At 51.6% G+C, this 21086-nt stretch overlaps 1 protein-coding gene across 1 annotated transcript; it reads left to right on the forward strand.

Annotated features, from left to right (window-relative positions):
- Positions 1-227: 227 nt before the first annotated feature.
- On the forward strand, positions 228-13141 carry LOC101288056 (cytochrome P450 2S1). The gene is made up of 9 exons (XM_049703335.1): positions 228-660; positions 1891-2056; positions 3917-4066; positions 4567-4727; positions 4866-5045; positions 7563-7704; positions 9244-9431; positions 12313-12454; positions 12548-13141. Exons 1-9 carry the CDS (start codon positions 487-489, stop codon positions 12727-12729), a joined length of 1485 nt encoding a protein of 494 aa, XP_049559292.1. The 5' UTR covers positions 228-486; the 3' UTR covers positions 12730-13141.
- The last annotated feature ends 7945 nt before the right edge of the window (positions 13142-21086 follow it).

Raw genomic sequence — 21086 nt, forward strand, 5'->3', positions numbered from 1 at the left:
TAGTTCGTGGTGAAGATGTAAGGTGTTGGAGGAAATTGGCTTAAAGTCCCCACACACGCACGCACACACACGCGAATGCACACCGGATAACAGTGAGGAGGGAGGTAGGAGTCGGGGAGGGCGGTGCGGGGTCACCGCCAGGCACGGGGTGTGGCCTCCTGGTGGCGGCCAAAGTCTCTGGTTCCTAGGATCTCCCCGCCTGCCCACGCCCTACCTGTGGCGCAAAGAGCTGTCTCCGCCCCCTCGAACCTGGGTGACCAGGGAGACTAGCGTTCGAGTGTGTCCTGGACACCAGGCGGCGGCGGTGGTCTGTGAGAAAGAAATCCGGCGGCGGGGAGACAATCCTGCCCGGAGGCAGGGGGAAAGGCTAGCTGCCCCGCCTCCCTCCGCCAGATTTCTTCGGGGAAGGAGCCGCCCGGCACCCGCCCCCAACTGGCCCAGCCGCGTGGAGCGTCTGGGAGCCCGAGAAGCAGCCTACCTGCCGAGATGGAGGCGGCGGGCACCTGGGCGCTGCTGCTGCTGCTGGCGCTGCTGCTGCTGGCGCTGGCGCTGCCCGGGACCCGGATGCGAGGCCACCTGCCCCCTGGGCCCACGCCGCTGCCGCTGCTGGGGAACCTCCTGCAGCTCCGGCCTGGGGCGCTGTACTTGGGGCTCTTACGGGTGAGGGGGCGCGCCGACGCCCTGGCTAGGAGGGGGTGGGAGGGTACCAGGGCCAGGAGAGGGAGGGGACCCCAGGAAGACGAACCACGCAGCGAGGCCCTTAGGTATCCTAGGGGCTGCGGATGAAGGGTCCCAGGGCAGAGCTGAGAGAGTTGGGGGAGTCGCAGGGAGAGGGGGTGGGGCACCCGGGCTAGGAGGAGCAGAATCCTGCCCCCCGAATCCTGGAGACGGCGTGAGAGCTGGAAAGCAGGCTCCAGGGGCCAGGGGTCCCGGGTTAGAGAGACTGGCAGAATCCTGGGAAGGTTGGGAGGGGGGAGGGGGGCAGGGAACCAAAGGTGAGAGAGACGAGTCGTCAAGCGGAAGAGAAACTGATGGTGTGATGGTGGTGGCTTGACCCAGAGGGAGAGGTAGAGGGGAGATACACGTGAGTATCCTGAGGAGGGGGCAGAGAATAAAAAAGAGAGGCTGTCCCCGGGGGAGTTGGAGGCAGAGGCTGGAGGATTCCAGGAATTTGTCTGCGGAGACCGATGGGGCTGGGGGGCTGGGGGAGGGGGGGATAGGCGGAGCTCAGCTGGGAGGGAGGGAGCTGGAAGTTCGTGGGACAGAGAAAGGAAGGAGAGACAGGAGGCTGAGGCAGTCTCCAAACTTTTGGCGGGGTGGGGTGGGGTGGGGTGGGGGCGGGGGGGTAGTGAAAAGAGGCCAGAAGTTCCCCATTCCGGTGTCTTCCAGACATGGCAAGGAGGGGGTAGCGAGCATGGCACGAGTGCTCCGTGGAAGCTGCTCCAGCATTTGAGGATTTAGCAGTGGTTGAAAGGGGTAGTTGGGTTTTTTTTTTTCGGGGATGGGGAGATGAGGGATTATGGGAGTCCACAGCTGCAGCTGCCCATTTTTGCTGCTATAGGTCTGTGCTGTGGGAGCAGGGGTGGGTTCTGGGTTGTCCCAGTGTCAGAAGTTAGGGCTCTGCAGGGGGTAAGGGAATGGGGACCAGAGAGTGTGTTGGGTGAGGGAGTTTGAGGAAGGAGGACTCTTGTGGGGGAGGGGGGTGACATGCTGGGAGCTTGGTGCAAAACAAGAACTGAATCTTCCAAAGGGACTGCTTCAGTTTGGGGCGAGGCAGGAAGGGCTTCTCTTAGGTGTCTCATCCAGCGACAGGGGCCAGGATGGACACGAGACTTTAAAAGGCAGTAGACTTCCTCACGTCACTCACCCCTTCTCGGTCCCTGCTCCCAGCTGAGTAAGAAGTATGGACCGGTGTTCACTGTGTACCTGGGACCCTGGCGGCGCGTGGTGGTCCTGGTTGGGCGTGAGGCTGTGCAGGAGGCCCTGAGAGGTCAGGCCGAGGCGTTCAGCGGACGGGGTTTGGTGGCAACACTGGACGGAACCTTTGATGGCCATGGTGAGTCAAAAGGGGAGCTGGAGGCTGCTGGGTCCTTCACTCAGAGCCTGCCACCACTTACTCGTACGTGACCTTCCATGCAGTTCAGTGTCTCTGGGCCTCTGTTTTCTCATCTAAAATGGGATGATGACAGTGCCTATTGCATAGGATCGTACTGAGGATAGCACGAAGTAAGCACTCATTAGTTACCTGGTTGTAGTAGTGTTATTAATGTTCCAGGCGAAGCCCCAGGGCTGGGAGGAAGAGGGAGAGCATGTGAGGCACTGGGAATCAGTGGGCAAACACTCAAAATGTACAAACTATTCTCTGTTAAGACTGAAAGCTGGAAGCCGGTGCTGGGCGCTCCAGGGAACACAGCCTTGAATAAACAGCCTCAATCCTGCTCCCAGAGCGCATGGGCCAGGAAGAAACAGACCTGTCACTAGACAGTGACAGTCCAGAGAGGAATTGGAGGAGGCGCCTGGCCCAGCCTGTCGGGTGGGGGTTGTCCAGGACGTCTTCCTAAAAGACGGGGTGTCTGAGCTGAGACTCATAGGATGAGTGGGAAGGGTGTTCCAGGCAGAGAGACCAGCACGTACAAAAGCATGGAGGCGAGGGAAGAAGCATTCACTCATCAACTGACAAATTTTCATTACACCTGGCTTGGTACTGGGGACACAGAGGTGACAGATGTGGTGACGTGTCTTACTGTGGGACATGTGGGCTTTGCAATAAGACAATGGAGGGAGAGACTAGATTTCTAAAGTGAGAGGTACAGCCTTAAGAGCAGGACACAGGGGACCTTTATTGGCCAGGGGGGCAGAGGGATTTGGAGAGGAGAATGGGAGGAATCAGAGAAGGCTTCCTGGCGGAGGTGACATTTGAACTGAGACCTGGAGGCTGAGTGCAGTCAGTTCAGTGAGGATGAAGAGGTGAGTGATGCAGGAAGAGGGAACAGCCGGGGCAAAGGCCTAGAGGGGGCATCCTGGCACTTTTGAGGAAGTGAGAAAAGCCCAGTGCCATTGAATTAGCAGCAAAGCTGGAGACGTCTTCGGAGCCTGATCGCGCAGGGCCCGAGTCAAGCCAGAGTCTGGACTTTGGGTTTTTCTGGGAAAGGGTAGAGTCAGAGTTAGAAAGGTCCTCTGGTTGCTGTGTGGGAGCCCAGCAAGGGGACTGGGCTGGACCAGGGCTGGGGCTGTTGAGTGGGGGAGGGGAGGTGGTTGGGAGAGGAATGCAGGGCTCTAGCCAGGGGATGGGATGTTGATGAGAAAGAGAGATGCTGAGGCCAGTTTGGGACACAGTGGAGGGATGGGTGGGCAGGGGACATCCAGGAGGAGGCGCCCAGAAGGCCGTTATAGACTGGCATTCTACAAGCGGAAACAGCTCAGACCAGGGAAGGGACTGTCCAGGCCTCTTGGATAAGGAGGAAAAGAGTGCAATTCCATCCTCCTCCCTCCCTTTTCAACCTCCAGTTGGCATGGGGCATGGGACCCAGTAATACTCCATAAATGTTGGTATTGATGGATGGATGGATGGATAGAAGGGTGGGAGGGAGGGAGAAAGAGGAAAGAGGGAGGAATGGTAAATGGATGGGTGGGTGAATAGAGGAATAAAAAGATGGATAGCCAGCGGGAAGGAAGAAATCTTTACTCACGCTGGTGAATCACAGAACACAAGGAGCCTGGATAATCCCAGATACCAACTCCTCAGGAGGAGGTCACCCTCTGATGCAAGGTTAGGCAATTATTGAGCACCTCGTGGGCCCTCCTTCTTGCGCTAGGCTCACGTGGACTCAGGACAGGGCACCTCACGGGGAGGAAGGGAGGAATCCTGGGGAACGGGGGAGGGCTGGTCCCTCCTTGAGTCTAGCCTTCTGTGCAGGGGTTTTCTTCTCTAATGGGGAGCGGTGGAGGCAGCTGAGGAAGTTCACCACGCTGGCCCTGCGGGACTTGGGCATGGGGAAACGAGAAGGTGAGGAGCTGATCCAGGCGGAGGCCCGGTGTCTGGTGGAGGCGCTCCGGAGGACCAAAGGTCAGCAGGGTGCCCGAGTGTGGTAGGGCCTTCCCTCGCGGACCGGGCTGGGGACTCCAATCATTCCACCTCTCTCCTCCTCCACCTTCTGCCTCTATCCTGCTGTCTCCCTGAGGGTCTCTGTGTCCCTCGTACTGTCACGTCACTCTTTCTGCCTCTCCTCCTTTTTTTTTTTGACTGTGCAGCATGTGGGATCTTAGTTCCCCCACGAGGGATCAAACCCGCGCCCCCTGCATTGGAAGTGCGGAGTCTTAACCACTGGACCACCAGGGAAGTCCCTATTTTTCTGTTTTTCTCTCCTATAAGTCTGCCTCTGTCTTTCTCTGTCTTTCTCCGTGTCTAACTCTCTCTTTCCCTGTCTGTCTCTGTCTCACTCTTTCTGCCTGTCTCTTTCCTTTCGGGTCTGGCCCCCACTCCATCTTCGTGGACAGGCTCCGCCCTACGTCAGCGCCCCTCTGCCCGTCTCCATCACAACCCCCTCCCTGTCCCCTCCTCCCCAGGATGGCCTTTTGACCCCTCACTGCTGCTGGCCCAGGCCACCTCCAACATCATCTGCTCCCTCGTCTTCCGCCTCCGCTTCCCCTATGACGACGAGGAGTTCCAGGCCTTGGTCCAGGCAGCTAGTGGCATCGTTGTGGGGGTCAGCTCCCCGTGGGCCCAGGTAAGGGGGTGGGATCCCTCTCTCTCCAAAGGCTCCTGCCCACCTCTTTCAGGTAACCCCAGAGCGCCCTGTCCACCCACCCCTCTGCCCTGGTGCAAGGCCAGGCCCCCGTGAAAACGGCTGCCCGTCCCCCCGCAGACCTACGAGATGTTCTCACGGCTCCTGCAGCACCTCCCGGGCCCCTACACACAGCTCCTCGGCCAAGTGTGCACTGTGGCTGCCTTCGCCACCCAGCAGATACAGCGGCACCAGAGGACCCTGGACGCCTCAGGCCCTGCACGCGACGTTGTGGATGCCTTCTTGCTGAAGATGGCAAAGGTGGGGGAAGCTTAGGGTTGGGGGCCTCCTGGCCAGCCCCTACACCCGGGTATAGCTGGGACACTCTGTCACCCTCCTTCTTTCTCTCTGCACGTCGCTCTGTGTGTCTGAGTCACTTGCATTTCTCCTTTTTCTCCTCCCTCCAACCTCAGCCCCCCGCCCAGGCCTCATGCCCAGTGACCTGCCACCGGCAATCCCCACCATGACTTCCCCCAACCCACCCAGGAAAGTTCCTATGAATTACAATCGTTTACTTATGAAACCTTGCACTGTCTAATTAGACTAATAAAGTCCCCTTTATTAGTTATGTGAGAACAATTATCATATGAGAAAATTAGAATTAAGATGATCCCTGTGGAAATAACTCGTTTTGAATTGTACATACTTTGTAATTATGGGAGATATTCAGGGCCACATCCTTCGAATAAATGTTCACGGAGAGAGAGATTTTTTTTCTTAACTCTGTGGCCCTTTTTTTTGGGGGGGGGGCTACCATGTGGCTTGTGGGATCTCAGTTCCCAACCACAGATTGAACCTGGGCCCTCGGCAGTGAAAGCACAGAGACCTACCACTGGACAGCCAGAGAATTCCCGAATTTTTTTTTTTATACATTTATTTATTTTTATTTATTTATTTTTGGCTGCGTTGGGTCTTCGTTGCTGCGCGCGGGCTTTGTCTAGTTGCAGCGAGTGGAGGCTACTCTTCATTGCGGTGCTTGGGCTTCTCATTGCGGTGGCTTCTCTTGTGGAGCACAGGCTCTAGGCACGGGGGCTTCATTAGTTGTGGCACACGGGCTCAGTAGTTGTGGCTCGCGGGCTCTAGAGAGCAGGCTCAGTAGTTGTGGCGCATGGGCTTAGTTGCTCCATGGCACGTGGGATCTTCCCGGACCAGGGCTCGAACCCGTGTCCCCTGCATTGGCAGGCGGATTCTTAACCACTGTGCCACCAGGGAAGTCCCCTGAATTTTTTTAATTTTTATTTTTTTACTGAAGTATAGTTGATTTATAATGTTTCAAATATACAGCAGAGTGATTCGGTTTTTTATATATATATATATATATATATATATATATGTTTATATATATATATGAAACTGAATCATATATATATTCTTTTTCAGATTCTTTTCAACTATAGGTTATTGTAAGACATTAAATATAGTTCCCTGTGCTATACAGTAGGTCCTTGTTTATCTATTTTATATATAGTAGTGTGTATCTGTTAATCTCAAATATAATTAAATCTTTTTAATTTAAGAAATGAAAGGGAATGGGAATTCCCTGGCGGTCCAGTGGTTAGGACTCCGTACTTCCACTGCAGGAGGCCTGGGTTCGATCCCTGGTCAGGAAACTAGGATCCCACAAGCCGTGTGGCATGGCCAAAAAAAAATTTTTTTTTAATTTAATTATAGTAAAATACACATAACACAAAATTTACCAACTTAGCCATTTTCAAGTGTCCAGTTCAGTGGTGTTAGATATTCACATGACCACCATCCATGTCCAGAACACTTTCAACTTGCAAAACTGAAATTCTATACCCATTAAACAACAGATCCCCATCCTTCCCTCCCCCAGCCCTCAGCCCCCACCCTCCTACTTCCTTAATCCATGAATTTGCCTACTCTAGGGACCTCATATAAGTGGAATCACACAGTATTTGTCCTTCTGTGGCTTATCTCACTTAGCGTAATGTGGTCAAGTTTCATTCACATTGCAGCATGTGACGAGATTTCCTTCCTTTTTAAGGCTGAATCATATTCCACTGTGTGGATATAGCGCATTCATCTACCAGTGGACACCTGGGGTTGCTTTCACATTTTGGCTATTATGAATAATGCTGCTATGAACATAGGTGTACAAATGTTCTTCAAGATCCTGCTTTCTACGCTTCTGGATAAATCCCCAGAAGTGGAACTGCTGGATCACATGGTAAATCTATTTTACTTTTTTGAGGAATCGCTGTACCATTTGCCGTAACAGCTGCACCCTTTTATATACCCCCTTGGTGACAGGGGTTCTGGTTTCTCCGTGTCTCCACCAACACTTGTCATTTTCTGTTTGTTTGTTCGTTTTATAATGGCCACTCTCTTTCATTTTTATTTTTTGTTTTGTTTTGTTTTTGTTTTTGTTTGCGGTACGCGGGCCTCTCACTGTTGTGGCCTCTCCCGCTGCGGAGCACAGGCTCTGAACGCGCAGGCTCAGCGGCCATGGCTCACGGGCCCAGCCGCTCCGCAGCATGTGGGATCTTCCCAGACCGGGGCACGAACCCGTGTCCCCTGCATCGGCAGGCGGACTCTCAACCACTGCGCCACCAGGGAAGCCCGTCTCTTTTATTTTTAAAACATTTCACCCCGAGAGAACTAATATCAAAAGCCCACTTCCCAACTTTCTCACACATTTATTTAAACTCCCTGACAAAGTTATAACTTGCTGTGCTGCACCCCAAACCTGGCTGTGCTGGGTCTCTACTCCCAGCAGCCTGTGTTCTCTGAGCCCCTCTGCCTGGTTTCCCCCAGGAGAAGCAAGACCCTAACACAGAATTCACGGACAAGAACTTGCTGATGACGGTCATTTATCTGTTGTTCGCCGGGACGGTGACAGTCAGCAACACGATTCGCTACACTCTCCTGCTCCTGCTGAAATATCCTCAGGTCCAAGGTAGGAAGCTTCTCCACCAGCCAGGCCCTGGGAACAGGAGGGAGGGCTCGAGAGGAAGGATGTTTAGGGGAGTGGACAGCCTGAGCCAGAGCCTGGAGGCGAGAATGAGCGGGCATCCAGTGCGTCTGAAAAGCAAGAAGTGTGCGGACTGCCGGCTGCAGTGAGAGGTCTAGTAAAATGAGAAATGAGGCAGGAGGCGTCTCCGGCCTTGCCGCCTTGGTGGTACATTGTGCACCTAATCCTGAGCCGTGGGGAGCCATGGAAGGTCGTTGAGCAGGGGAGGGCAGGGACAAATGAGCATTTTAGAAAAATCCTTTGGTCTGTCATGAAGAGGTAAGTTGTAGGGTCTGAAAGAGGATGCCAGGAGCCCAGGGCAGAGGACAAGGTAGGGACCTAGGCCGGAGAGAACAAACAGGGCTGGGCCAAGCTGTGGGGAGGAGAGAGGGGTCCAAGTAGGCAGGTGGTGGAGAATGACAAGGGAGGGAGGCATCCAGGGACAGGCCCGGGGCTCTGGCCAGGGGACCGGGGGACCATGAGGCCATCCTGAGATGGGGACAGAAGGGATAAGGAGCTATTTCAGGGGAGATGCTGAAGCCATTTGGGGACAATTTGAGTGTGAGGGACCTGGAACCACTGGGGGGGACATCCAGAAGGCCACGAGACACCTGCATCAGGACTGGAGATAAGAAACAAATTGGGGTTATCAGGGCACAGGCAAGACCTGAAGCTGTGTTAGTGAGGGAGGGTAAGTGGGTGAGGCAGGGCTGGGAATGTGCCCCAAGGAACTCCAGCATTTCAGGGTCACGCAGCTGCGTCCAGTGCTGTCGAGCCAGTGGGGTGGGCTGACCTGGAAGATGGGACCTGGGTGCCTTTGTGGAATCAAGGAGTCAGCTGCTATTTCAGCTCACTAGGCCTCTGTCCTTATCTGGGACATGGGGCTAGATTATGTTCCCCCACCTCACAGGATTGCTATGGGAATTGAAAGAGGAGAGATGTGGGCTTCCCTGGTGGCGCAGTGGTTGAGAGTCCGCCTGCCGATGCAGGGGACACGGGTTCGTGCCCCGGTCCGGGAAGATCCCACATGCCGTGGAGCGGCTGGGCCCATGAGCCATGGCCGCTGGGCCTGCGCATCCGGAGCCTGTGCTCCGCAACAGGAGAGGCCGCAATAGTGAGAGGCCCACGTACCATTAAAAAAAAAAAAAGAGGAGAGATGTGATGCCCACCACACGGGATGTGTGGGACCCGGTCTGCAGAGGGCTGGAGGACTCTTCCTCCCTGCCCGCCAGCCTCACCCCTAACCACAGCTGCTCAGGAAGATGGAGCGTCTGGGAACTCCCTGGCGGTCCAGTGGCTGGGACTCCGCACTTTCACTGCCGAGGGCCCGGGTTCAATCCCTGCTTGGGGAACTAAGATCCGTGTGGCACGGCCAAATAAATAAATAAATAACCCTTAAAAAATAAAGAAGATGGGGCATCGGAGGGGAGGATCGTAGGGCCCCGCCCCACCTTTGACCTCCAACTCTCCTCTTCTTGGGTGCAGAGCGAGTGCAGGCGGAGCTGATGCGGGAGCTGGGGCCCGGCCAGGTGCCAAGCCTGGGGGACCGAGCCCGCCTCCCCTACACGGACGCGGTTCTGCATGAGGCGCAGCGGCTGCTGGCGCTTGTACCCATGGGAGTGCCCCGAGCCCTCGTCAAGACCACCCGCTTCCGGGGGTACACCCTGCCCCAGGTGGGTGTGCGGGTCAGCCAGGCCCAGCAGCTGTCTCTGTCTCGGGCCTGAGGGCTGAGTCCGTTGCTATCTTTGTCTCTTTTTCTGAATCTTGGTCAGTTTGTCTCTGCATCTTCTTCCTCTTTCTCTCTCCTCTCTGGCTGACATCTTCCTTTCTTTTTCTGTGTCCCTGTCTCTGCATCTCTCTTTGTTTCTTTCTGTGTACATTTTTCTTGCCTTTTGACTCTGTCTCTGAGCCTCGGTTTCCCCCATGTGTCCGATGGATCCTAATTCTACCTCCTTCCAATCGTGGTGGGGACAATCAGATAACGTGACAGGCAGGGAAGCAATATGAGAACTGAGGGCCGACGGAGGCCCTCACCCTCCACCCGGCTGCAAACACGATCAGGCTCTCCCTCCTTCCCAACACACACACACACACACACACACACACACACACACACACACACACACACACTCACACACACTCTTTCTCTCTCTCTCCCTCTCTCTCTCTCTCTCTCTCTCTCTCTCTCTCTCTCTCTCAGTTCCTGCCCCTTCATTCCAGAGCAACTCAGAACCAGCACCACCAGGGGGCGACCTCTCCCTGGAAACCGAAGGTGCCTTCCGGGCAACCTGCTCCCTCCTTGAGCTTCATTGTAGAATCCAGTTCATAGCAGTTAGAATCCAGTCCTGCTGTTTTCTAGCTGAGACCTTGGGCAAATCACTTCACCCTCTGAACCTCCATCTACTCCTCTTCTTTTTTTTTTTCTTTTAAATTAATTAATTAATTAATATATTTTTGGCTGCGTTGGGTCTCCGTTGCACACAGGCTTTCTCTAGTTGCGGCGAGCGCGGGCTACACTTTGTTGCCGTGCGCGGGCTTCTCATTGCGGTGGCTTCTCTTGTTGTGGAGCCCGGGCTCTAGGCGCACGGGCTTCAGTAGTTGTGGCACGCAGGCTCAGTAGTTGTGGCTCACGGGCTCTAGAGCGCAGACTCAGTAGTTGTGGTGCACGGGCTTAGTTGCTCCGCGGCATGTGGGATCTTCCCGGACCGGGGCACGAACCCGTGTCGCCTGCATCGGCAGGCGGACTCTCAACCACTGCGCCACCAGGGAAGCCCCAAACAGGTGGATTCTTAACCACTGTGCCACCGGAGAAGTCCCTCCTCTTCTAAATTGGGAGTAATAATAGTATCATCTTGGGATTGTAAGGAATCTGTGAAATGATGCTTGTAAAACACCGAATGAACTCTTTGTGCCGGGGGTGGGGCTCCTATGTACACCACAGCAGCGACTATTGCTAAAGCAATGACTCTTGCAACTACAGCAACTACTGATAACGATCATAGCAATAACAGGCATCTGTGATCGAGGATCTGCTCTGTGCCAGGTATTATTCTAAATGCTTTACATGTATTACCTTATTTAATCTTCAGAGCAGCACTACATCATTATCACATCATTATCGTCATTATCACACCCATTTTACAAATGAGGAAACTGAGGCCTTGAAAGGTTAGAAGACTTGGCAAGCTCTCCCAGCCTACAAGCGGTAGGGGCAGGATTTGAACCCAGAGCCTATGCTTTAGCAGTGGTTAAACACTGCTATCTGCCTTTCTCTTATTTTAACAACATTAGCCTGACCTTTTCCTGAAGCCTCACTCACCTTCCCAACTCGAAGCCCCGTTAGCCAGAATCCCTAACAAAGGAGACCCCTCGCCCTCTCCTCGTACTCCCTACCTTCCTTCACCCTCCACCACAGCCCTGGGAACATGGGGACTCTGATCTCAGCGGAAGGGGCTGCCCCTCTCCCCAAACCTGGGCGGGGGAAGCCTTCACGGGCAGCCCCCATCCACCCACCCTTCACCTCCAGAAGATCATAGTGGCAGAAAGCTGGACTCTTAGCCAAGTGCCTTAGGACAGCCACAGCTGAATCACAACATAGCCCCAAAGTTTAAAAACAAACATAAAAATAACAAGCTCTGCCACGTCCAAATGTTGCTTTGGGCAAGTTGCTTACGTTCTCTGGGCCTCTGTTTTCCCACTTTTTGTTTGTTTTGGCTGTACCACGCGACTTGCAGGATCTTAGTTCCCTGACCAGGAATCGAACCCGTGTCCCCTATAATGGGAGCACGGAGTCTTAACCACTGGACCACCAGGGAAGTCCTCCATCTTTTTTTTTTTTTTTTTTTTTTTTTTTTAATATTCCACACTGTTGCATCCGTGTTAGCCCTATCCTTTAATCCATTTGTACTACCGAGTTACAGACCTGACTGTTCCTAGCACCCTGTTTAACCCGTGGACAGTTATTTTCCCCGCCTTATAAGCAGCCTCTAAGACATTATCTTTCGTTGGTTTGGTTTTTTAAATATTTAATTTATTTATTTATTTGGTTGTGCCGGGTCTTAGTTGCGGCAAGAGGGCTCCTTAGTTGTGGCATGCGAACTCTTAGTTGTGGCATGCATGTGGGATCTAGTTCCCCGGCCAGGGATCGAACCCTGAGTCCCCTGCATTGGGAGCGCGGAGTCTTAGGCCACTGGACCACCAGGGAAGTCCCTCCCCCATCTTTAAAATGGGATCATAAAAAAAAAAAAAAAAAAAAAAAAAATGGGATCATATTACTAACTGTTCCCTAGACTTGTTAAAAAGATTAAGTGAGTTTGTGTGGACGTTTGTGAGTGTGTGTGTGTGAGTATAATACATGTACCTATTACATATGAGGCGATACATATGTAGTGCTTAATAAAGTGCCTGACACATAACAAGCCCTCGATAAACATTGATGCCGCTATGTTTCGTGAACCCGTTTCCCCAACACACCAGACTCTTGTGCTCTGCCCTCGAGGACTGAAGGCCTGCGGGGTGAGGGATGTTTGTAGTTTTGTTATGATCTCCCCTCAGGGCACGGAGGTCTTCCCCCTCCTTGGTTCCATCCTGCATGACCCTGAGGTCTTCAAACAGCCCGAGGAGTTCAACCCAGGACGATTCCTGGATGCAGACGGAAAGTTCAAAAAGCACGAGGCCTTCCTGCCCTTCTCCTTAGGTATCTGCTGGGTCCGCCCCTGTCTACCCACTGGTCCTCCCACAGGCCTGGGTGTGAGGATGGTTGGCACAGCGCCATCTGTCTCCCCTCCAGGTAAGCGTGTCTGCCTCGGGGAGGGCCTGGCTCGGACCGAGCTCTTCCTCCTGTTCACCGCCATCCTGCAGACCTTCTCGCTGGGGAACCCGTGCCCACCGGGTGCCCTGAGCCTCCAGCCAGCCGTCAGTGGCCTTTTCAACATCCCCCAAGCCTTCCAGCTGCAATTCCGGCCCCGCTGACCTCCACCCCACCCCACCGTGTGGACCGGATGAAGAAGGGAAACTTGGGAGGTAGTAGCCTTGGCGGTTGCCATGGACATGGCTGTGTCTCCTGAGCCACACGCCTACACCACAGGCAGCCACCTTCGCACACCTGTAGCTGTTTTCTAGAGTCGGTCACACATATATTCAGCCTACACATCCACAGGGTCATCAGACCATGCAACCACACACCCAGACACACCCACGAGGGCCACAAGGCAACTCGGCCACGCAGCTTTCTACTGACAAATTTAGTCCATCTGGAATCACAACCACATGCCCGGATAACCCACCAACTCATACACAGCACAGCTCCCCCGGACCCACAGCCCACGCGTGGGGATTCAGCTGCCGCCTTCACAAGCCACGGAAACAGCCACAGTGTTTGCAGCCCACGTGCCCTCTTAACTCATCAGACTTACCGGGGCCACCATCTCTGGGAGCCTAGAGCAGAGAACATGCCCCATGCCAGCTCATGTCACCACACGGAGACCATCTCTGTCCTCAGCCCTCAAGTGACCGTACCGCTATCCAGGCATAAGACTGTCGTCATCTACATGCCCCCAACCACTGAACCACACAGCCAGCCCATGTGGGACACCCGCCCGCCTCCGGGGTATCTTCCCGCTAAGATATACGACTCCTGTGGAGGCCCAGCCCTGGCCTCCTCTGCACCTTCAGCCCTCAAGGGCACCCCTTTCCAGGCAGCCTGATCCCCCAAATGCTCCCAAATACAGACACACCCCAGTGTGCAATTGTGCACAAGCCTGGGGACAAAGTAAACTTGGACATACGTGGAAACTCAGATCAGGGGAACACACCACACACACGCACACGCACACACACACACACACACACACACACACACACACACACACACACTCCAGCTTATATAACCATGTTGAAAACCTCCCCTGCTCCCCCCACCCGCCTCCAGTTAGACCCAGCGGATGGAGCCAGATTCCAACTCCCCGTTGCAGGGAAGAGGCCAGATCTGACGTCCTTGTGACTCGAAGGTCCCCGTTTTGCAATAAAAGTTTGTCTCTGGCCCAGGGCAGGGCCTAGTATGTGTGTGACAGTGTCCATCATTGTGAGTAAGGAGTGGGGATGGAGGGGGTCCACCCCTCCCTGGAGGCTAGGCGGGAACCGAAAAACATGGCCCCCGCCTACCCTGGCTGTTGACATCAGTAGCAGATGTGGAGGTGGCGGGGCCGGGGGGGTGGGGGGGCTGTCCTGGGCCTCACTTCCGGTGAAGCTGATGTTGGGGGGTGGGCAGAACTGCAGGCCTAGGGCAGGGGGTGGGAGGCGTGCGGGTAGGAGAGTTGGGGGCCTCAGTTAGGGAAAACCCGAAGGTGACCGCTTCCCACCCTGGGCGCCCTCCCAAACTGAAAGCACACGCCGAAACACAAACACTACCCTCACTCTGGCCTCTCCTGCCACCCGTTCCCTCCTCCCTTCTCTTCACTAGAGAGCCAGAAGTATCTTTTTCTTTGTCAATTATCTAATAAGGAAGTTTTCAAACACACACCAGTAGAGAGAATAGTACAATGAACCCGTGGGCCCATGACCGGGCCTCATTCGATAATCATCAACTTTCGGCTAATTTTATTTCATCTATCACTCTCTTACAGTGATTTTAAAGCAAATCTCAGAAAATAATTGAATACACATTTCTCATAGTAAAGGACATTTTTCCCCCCAACATTTTATTATGACAATTTTCAAACATGCAGCAAAGTTAAGGGAATTACCCATGGGCTACCGCCTAGGCTCTCCCACTTCGGTTGCCATGCTGCATTAGCACATTTCTTTCCACCTGCCCAGCCAGCTCATTTTTTTAGGCATTTCAGAATAAATTGCAGGGAATTCCCTGGCGGTCCAGTGGTTAGGACTCCACACTTCCACTGTGGAGGCGCAGGTTCGATCTCTGATCAGGGAACTAAGATCCCGCGTGCCACGCCGCAAGGCCGAAAACAAACCAAAAAATAAATTGCAGACATCGACCTCTGAATGCTTCAGCAATGCATAGATCGTTAGCTAAAGTTTCCTTTTTTTTTTTTTAATTTTCCATGATGTTATCACTTTATTTTTTGGCTTAAATTCTACAGAGGTAGCACAAAACAGTGATGTGATGGAAAATAGAAAGATGTGATGGGGATCAGATCCTAACTTTGCCACTTTCTAGTTGATGACACCTTCACTGAGGATTTAGCATCTAAAAGACTTGCCAAACTTAAAAGAAGAGACGTGAAAAATTCTGGAACTTAATAGGAACAAAATACGTGCTAAGTTCTTGGATTTATTATTACTACTTTTTATGTCAGTGTGATATGAAAAGGAATGAATGAGGTTTGATGTTTCCTCCTTTTAAATTAAGGCAATGACTTGCTTTCCTTTGCACTCAAAATTCACATTCAGGGAACCTTGGGATCAGAAATACCAGCAAATTCATTTATTTGAGGAAGGATGGACCTTGCACTGCAGCAATATGAAAGTTGACATGAATTAGGATGATTCCAGGAGCAGGCAAAAGAAAAACAAAAACTCAAAATGTCTTAAACAATAATTATTGGACCCCAAAGTAAAAGTCTTTACAATCAGTGTGGGGTTCAGTTTGTTTTTTTTTGGGGGGGGTGTAAAATATACATAACATAATATTTATCATTTTCACCACTTGTAAGTGTACGATTCAGTGGCATTAAATATATTCACAATGCATAACCTTCACACTATCTATACCCAAAACTTTCATTATGCCCAACAAAGACTCCTAACTTATTAAGAAAATAGCTCCCCTTTAAAATCCACTCTTTTTTTTTTTTTTTTTTTTTTGGCCACATGGCTTGCAGGATCTTAGTTCCCTGACTGAACCCAGGCCCACAGCAGTGAAAGCATAGAGTCCTAACCACTGGACCACCAGGGAATTCCCTAAAATCCACTTTTTAAGAGTCACAACCGGGCTTCCCTGGTGGCGCCGTGGTTGAGAGTCCGCCTGCCGATGCAGGGGGCGCGGGTTCGTGCCCCGGTCCGGAAGGATCCCACATGCCGCGGAGCGGCTGGGCCCGTGAGCCATGGCCGCTGAGCCTGCGCGTCTGGAGCCTGTGCTCCGCAACGGGAGAGGCCACAACAGTGAGAGGCCCGCGTACCGCAAGGAAAATAAAAAGAAGAGTCACAACCAAGATACCCATTTTCACACCTATCACAGTTAGCAATTTTGCTGTGTTAGTGTTCACGTTTCCCTGACGGTTGCAGAAATGTACTTCCTAGGCGTGTTTGTTCAAATCTACATCCAAAGGCTCATCATTCAGTGCCTCATTTGGATGCTTAGGTCTTCTAAAGCTGTAACCATTCCCAACCTTTTTTATGCCACTTATTTTTTTAATTTTGGTTGAAATATAGTTGATTTACAATGTTGTGTTAGTTTCAGATGTACAGCACAGGGATTCAATTATACATATACATAAATATATATAATTCTTTTTTTTATATTCTCTTCCATTATAGGTTATTACAAGATATTGAGTAGTTCCCGGTGCTATACAGTAGGTCCTTGCTGGTTATCTATTTTATATATAGTAGGGTGTATATTTTAAGTCCAAACTGCTAATTTATCCCTCTCCGCCTTTCCCCTTTGGTAATGCCACTAATTTCTTCAAGAAACTAGTCACACAGGTCATTTGCCCTGTGTCATTTTTCACATCCCAGATTTGGCTGATGGCATCTTTGGGGTGCTACTCAAGATGTCTTTCCATTGCCAGGAATTCTCTGTAAACTGGAAGTTAGATCAGATTTGGGCTCATTCTGGCCCAAGAGCTCCTCACTGGGTGGGCTGGGCCCCTTCCAGGCACATCATATCTCAATAATAAATGTTCCCATATAGTGTGTCCAGGTCCTGATCCCTCTGTTAGAAAGCTTCCCATCAACTTTTCACTTACTGGCCTTTAAAACCAAATCAGGGCTTCCCTGGTGGCGCAGTGGTTGAGAGTCCACCTGCCGATGCAGGGGACACAGGTTCGTGCCACGGTCCAGGAAGATCCCACATGCCACGGAGCGGCTAGGCCAGTGAGCCATGGCCGCTGAGCCTGCACGTCCGGAGCCTGTGCTCCACAACGGGAGAGGCCACAACAGTGAGAGGCCCGCGTACCACAAAAAAAAAACAAAAAAATCCCAAATCAAATCAGGTCTCTCCCCTGCTCTGCCCCCCAGTGGGGAACCCTTGTGCACCATTGGTGGGAATGTAAATTGGTGCAGCCACTATGGAAAACAATATGGAGGTTCCTCAAAAAATTAAAAATAGAATTGTCATAGGATACAGCAGTCCGTCTTCTTGGTATATATCCAAAGGAAACAAAATCAGTATCCCAAAAGAGATATCTGCACCCCTGTGTCCATGGCAGCATTATTCATGATAGCCAAGATACAGAAGCAATCTAAGTGTCAGCAGATGAGTGGATAAAGAAAATGTGACAGGCTTCCCTGGTGGTACAGTGGTTAGGAATCTGCCTGCCAACGCAGGTGACATGGGTTCAAGCCCTGGTCCGGGAGGATCCCACATGCCATGGAGCAGCTAAGCCTGTGTGCCACAACTACTGAGCCTGCGCTCTAGAGCCCACGAGCCTCAGCTACTGAAGCCCACGTGCCCATGCTCCGCCCAACAAGAGAAGCCACTGCAAGGAGAAGCCCGTGCACCACAACAAAGAGTAGCCCCCGCTTGCCGCAACTAGGGAAAGCCCACGTGCAGCAACGAAGACCCAACGCAGCCAAAATTTTAAAAAAAAAAAAATTAAAAAAAAAGAAAATGTGATATAGATATATAACAGAATATTATTCAGCCATAAAAAAAAGGAAACCCTGCCATTTGTGACAAACATGGATGGACCTTGAAGTCATTATCCTAAGTCAGACAGAGAAAGACAAATACTGTATGATCTCACTTATATGTGGAATCTAAAAAAGCTGAATTCATAGAAACAGAGAGATGTCATGTAGCATGGTGACTGTAATTAATAAAACTGTATTATACATTTGAAAGTTGCTAAGAGAGTAAATCTTAAAAGTTTCATAACGAAAAAAAATTGTAACTGCGTAGTGATGGATGTTAAGTAGACTTACTGTGGTGATCATTTCACAACATATACAAATATAGGATCACTGTGTACATCGGAAACTAATATAGTGTTATAGGTCAATTGTCTCGCAATAAAAATTAATTAATAATTACCTAATTAAGTAAAAGAATTGTTGTTGCCAGAGGCTGGGGGTGGGGGAGAAATGGGGAGATGTTGATCAAAGGGTACAGATCTTCAGTTACAAGATGAATAAGTTCTGGGGACCTAATGTACAGCATGGTGACTATAGCTAATACTGTACTGTATACTTGAAATTTACTAAGAGAGTAGATCTTAAATGTTCTCACTATACACGCCAAAAAATGGTAACTATGTGAGGTAATGGATGGGTTAATTAACTTTATTGTGGTAATCCCTTTGCAATATATACATGTAGTAAATCATGGTGTACACCTTAAATTTATTATTTATTTATTTATCTATCTATTTATTTATTTACTTTGCCACGCTGCATGGCTTGTGGGATCTTAGTTCCCCAGTTCCCCAACCAGGGATCGAACCTGGGCCCTCAGCAGTGAAAGGGCCAAGTCCTAACCACTGGACCGCCGGGGAATTCCCCATTAAATTTATACATTTTGACCAATTATCCCTCAGTAAAGCTGGGTGGGGGGAATAGCCCCTTAGTGCATTCTGTCATATTTAGAATAAAAGCCAAAGTCCTCCTCCCCAGGCCAATGCCCTCCCTGATCTCACCTACTCCCTGACCCCCATCCATTCCAGCCACACGGGTCTTCTCCTTGAAGTTCCCTGCAGGCCTGCCCCCAGGCCTTTGCACTGGCTGTTCCCTCTGCCTGGAATGCCCTTTCCTATATGACTCACTTGCTAATTTACTTCAGAACTTGATCATAACCTCAGAGAGCACTTCCCTGACTACTTTCTCTAAAATGGCACTGCCCCCGCTCCCCTTGATATCCCTTCCCCAACTATTTTTCTTCACTTCCCGTGTTGCAATCTGATAAATATTTCTCTGGCTTTTCTCCCTCTTCCACTTGGAATATGAGCTCCATGAGGGCAGTCTTGCTCACTGTGGAATCCCCGCCTCTGGCACAGGGAACATTTCTATCCACCTGTCCATCTCACCTTTTTTTTTTGGCCGCGCCTCACGACTTTCGGGATCTTAGTTCCCCGACCAGGGATCGGAACCTGCACCTTCAGCAGTTCAGCGATGAAAGCACCGAGTCCTAACCACTGGACCGCCAGGGAATTCCCCCATCTCATTTTTAAAATGCATTTGAGGGACTTCCCTGGGGGTCCAGTCGTTTAAAAGACTCCGTGCTTCCACTGTAGGGCTATGGTTCCATCCCTGGTGGGGGAATTAAGATCCCACATGCCGCACAGCGGGACCATAATAAAATAAAAAATAAAATAAAAATACTATGTATAAAAAAAAAAATAAATAAAATGCATTTGAAAGCCAATTGCAAACACATATTTGATACTCAGCAAATAGTTCTTGAAAGAACGAACACAGATTCAAGTTGGCCACGCACACAGCTGGGTCCACCATGTCCTAGGTGTGTAGGACCACCCAGCGTATTCAAACAAGTGGGCAGATCTTTGCACATATTTGCGTCCCCCCAAAATGCCACAATAATTAATTGGCCCCTTTAAGAAAGGTCTTTTACATGGTGGTGCAGACACAGTGGTACCAAAGATATACCCAGTGCCTACACTCCCAGAGCCCGCAGACCATGAGACACACAGTCACACCAATAAATATATTGTGACAACCCAAGCCAAAGAAAAGGACAAAGTGTTAGGAGTGAACAACACGGGGACCTAGAGTTGACTGGGAAGGACCAGGCAGTGATGCCAAGGAGAAGGGACAATTGAGATGGGGCTGAGGGTGTGTAGGAGTTGGGGGCACAGAGCTGCAGGAGGAGGCCCTAAAGTTTGTGAACAAGAGAAAGGAGCCAGGTGGACATGAGGGGTCAAGGCAAGCAGTTTCGGGGTTTATCTTGGAAGGTTTGGGGCAAAGGTGGAAAAGGGTTTGATTTGGGATTGAGAGACATTCTTCTTGCTGTTGACAGGTTAGAGGGAGAGAGAGTGGAGGCCAGGAGACCAGGGAGGAGGCCAGAGCAGGGGTCCAGGTGGGAGAAGATGGGGCTGGACCAGGGTGAGACCATGGGGAGGACAGCAAGGCCAGGCAGGAGAAAGGTTTGTGGAGCTAAATCGAATCCTCCTTGGCACTTGGAAACTTATTGAGGGTGGGGGCTGTCCAAGAGGACCCTGAGGGTCGGGCTTGGGTGGCAGAATAGATGCTGAGGCTGTCACTGAAATGGGACACAAATGACACAGCTCAGGAAAGCTGATGGGGAAGAGCCCTGAGTGCCAGGTTGTGGAGCCGGGAGCTCGCCCTGAGGGCAGTGGGGAGCCAAGGTTAAGCAGGGAGGGGACAGGGTCAGATTTGAGTTTCAGAAACATCCCTCTGCTTATGAATGGGAGATGGGTTGGAGGGAGTAAGAGTGGAGGCAAGGAGGCCTGGGGGGAGGCCAGGGAGGAGGCCAAGGCAGGGTCCTGGTGGGAAAGGATGGGGCTGGACTCCTCGGAGTGAGAAGAGGCAGGTGGGAGAGACATCGGAAGGCTGAAAGGAGAGGAGTTTATAAGGAGCTGTAGGGATGCCAATACACAAACAGAACAGCCAAGAGCGGAGAGATGGGTGGCCAGCCCCCTCCTACACAGACACTCAGGCTTGCAGAGACCCCCCCCCCCCCAAACTCCACCACGTGCAAAACACATGGTGGGAAGTAAACGGACAAGCAGGAGAACCAGCACACAGGCCCTGGATCTATAAGGATCAGGATACACAATCCACCAGAGGGAGACAGCCATGCAAGTGCACAGAGAGACATACAGATGAGATGCAAAAAATCAATGGCACCTTGTCAGCTGTCGTCACCACGTGCAAAAAACTGCACGTGCACTGTCCCAGGACAGCTTCTCCGTAGCCTGCTAAGTGGGTTCTATTGCTGTTCCCACCTTACAGATGGACAAAGCGAGGCTCAGGGAGGCCAGTCACTTATAAGGTCACAGGGTTAGTGGTAGAGGCGGGATTCCCACCCAGGTCTTTGGGCACCCCGGTGAGTGCCCATCCACTGATGTCCTGTTTCCGTGCCCACGTGGATCTCTTTTGTATGAGGATCCACGTCTCCCCAAGTCTTCCCCCAGGGATGCCCACGCAGCAGTGTCCTCCCGTTTCTGGTTTCT

This window comes from Orcinus orca, chromosome 20 (assembly GCF_937001465.1).
Source record: "Orcinus orca chromosome 20, mOrcOrc1.1, whole genome shotgun sequence".
Taxonomy (NCBI): domain Eukaryota; kingdom Metazoa; phylum Chordata; class Mammalia; order Artiodactyla; family Delphinidae; genus Orcinus; species Orcinus orca.

Bases quoted from the DNA above. Each gene is read 5' to 3' on its own strand.
- LOC101288056 (XM_049703335.1), top strand. From the start codon at position 487: ATGGAGGCGGCGGGCACCTGGGCGCTGCTGCTGCTGCTGGCGCTGCTG. The intron at 9,432-12,312 runs GTGGGTGTGCGG...ATCTCCCCTCAG, and splicing joins GGGGGTACACCCTGCCCCAG to GGCACGGAGGTCTTCCCCCT. The intron at 12,455-12,547 runs GTATCTGCTGGG...TCTCCCCTCCAG, and splicing joins CTTCCTGCCCTTCTCCTTAG to GTAAGCGTGTCTGCCTCGGG.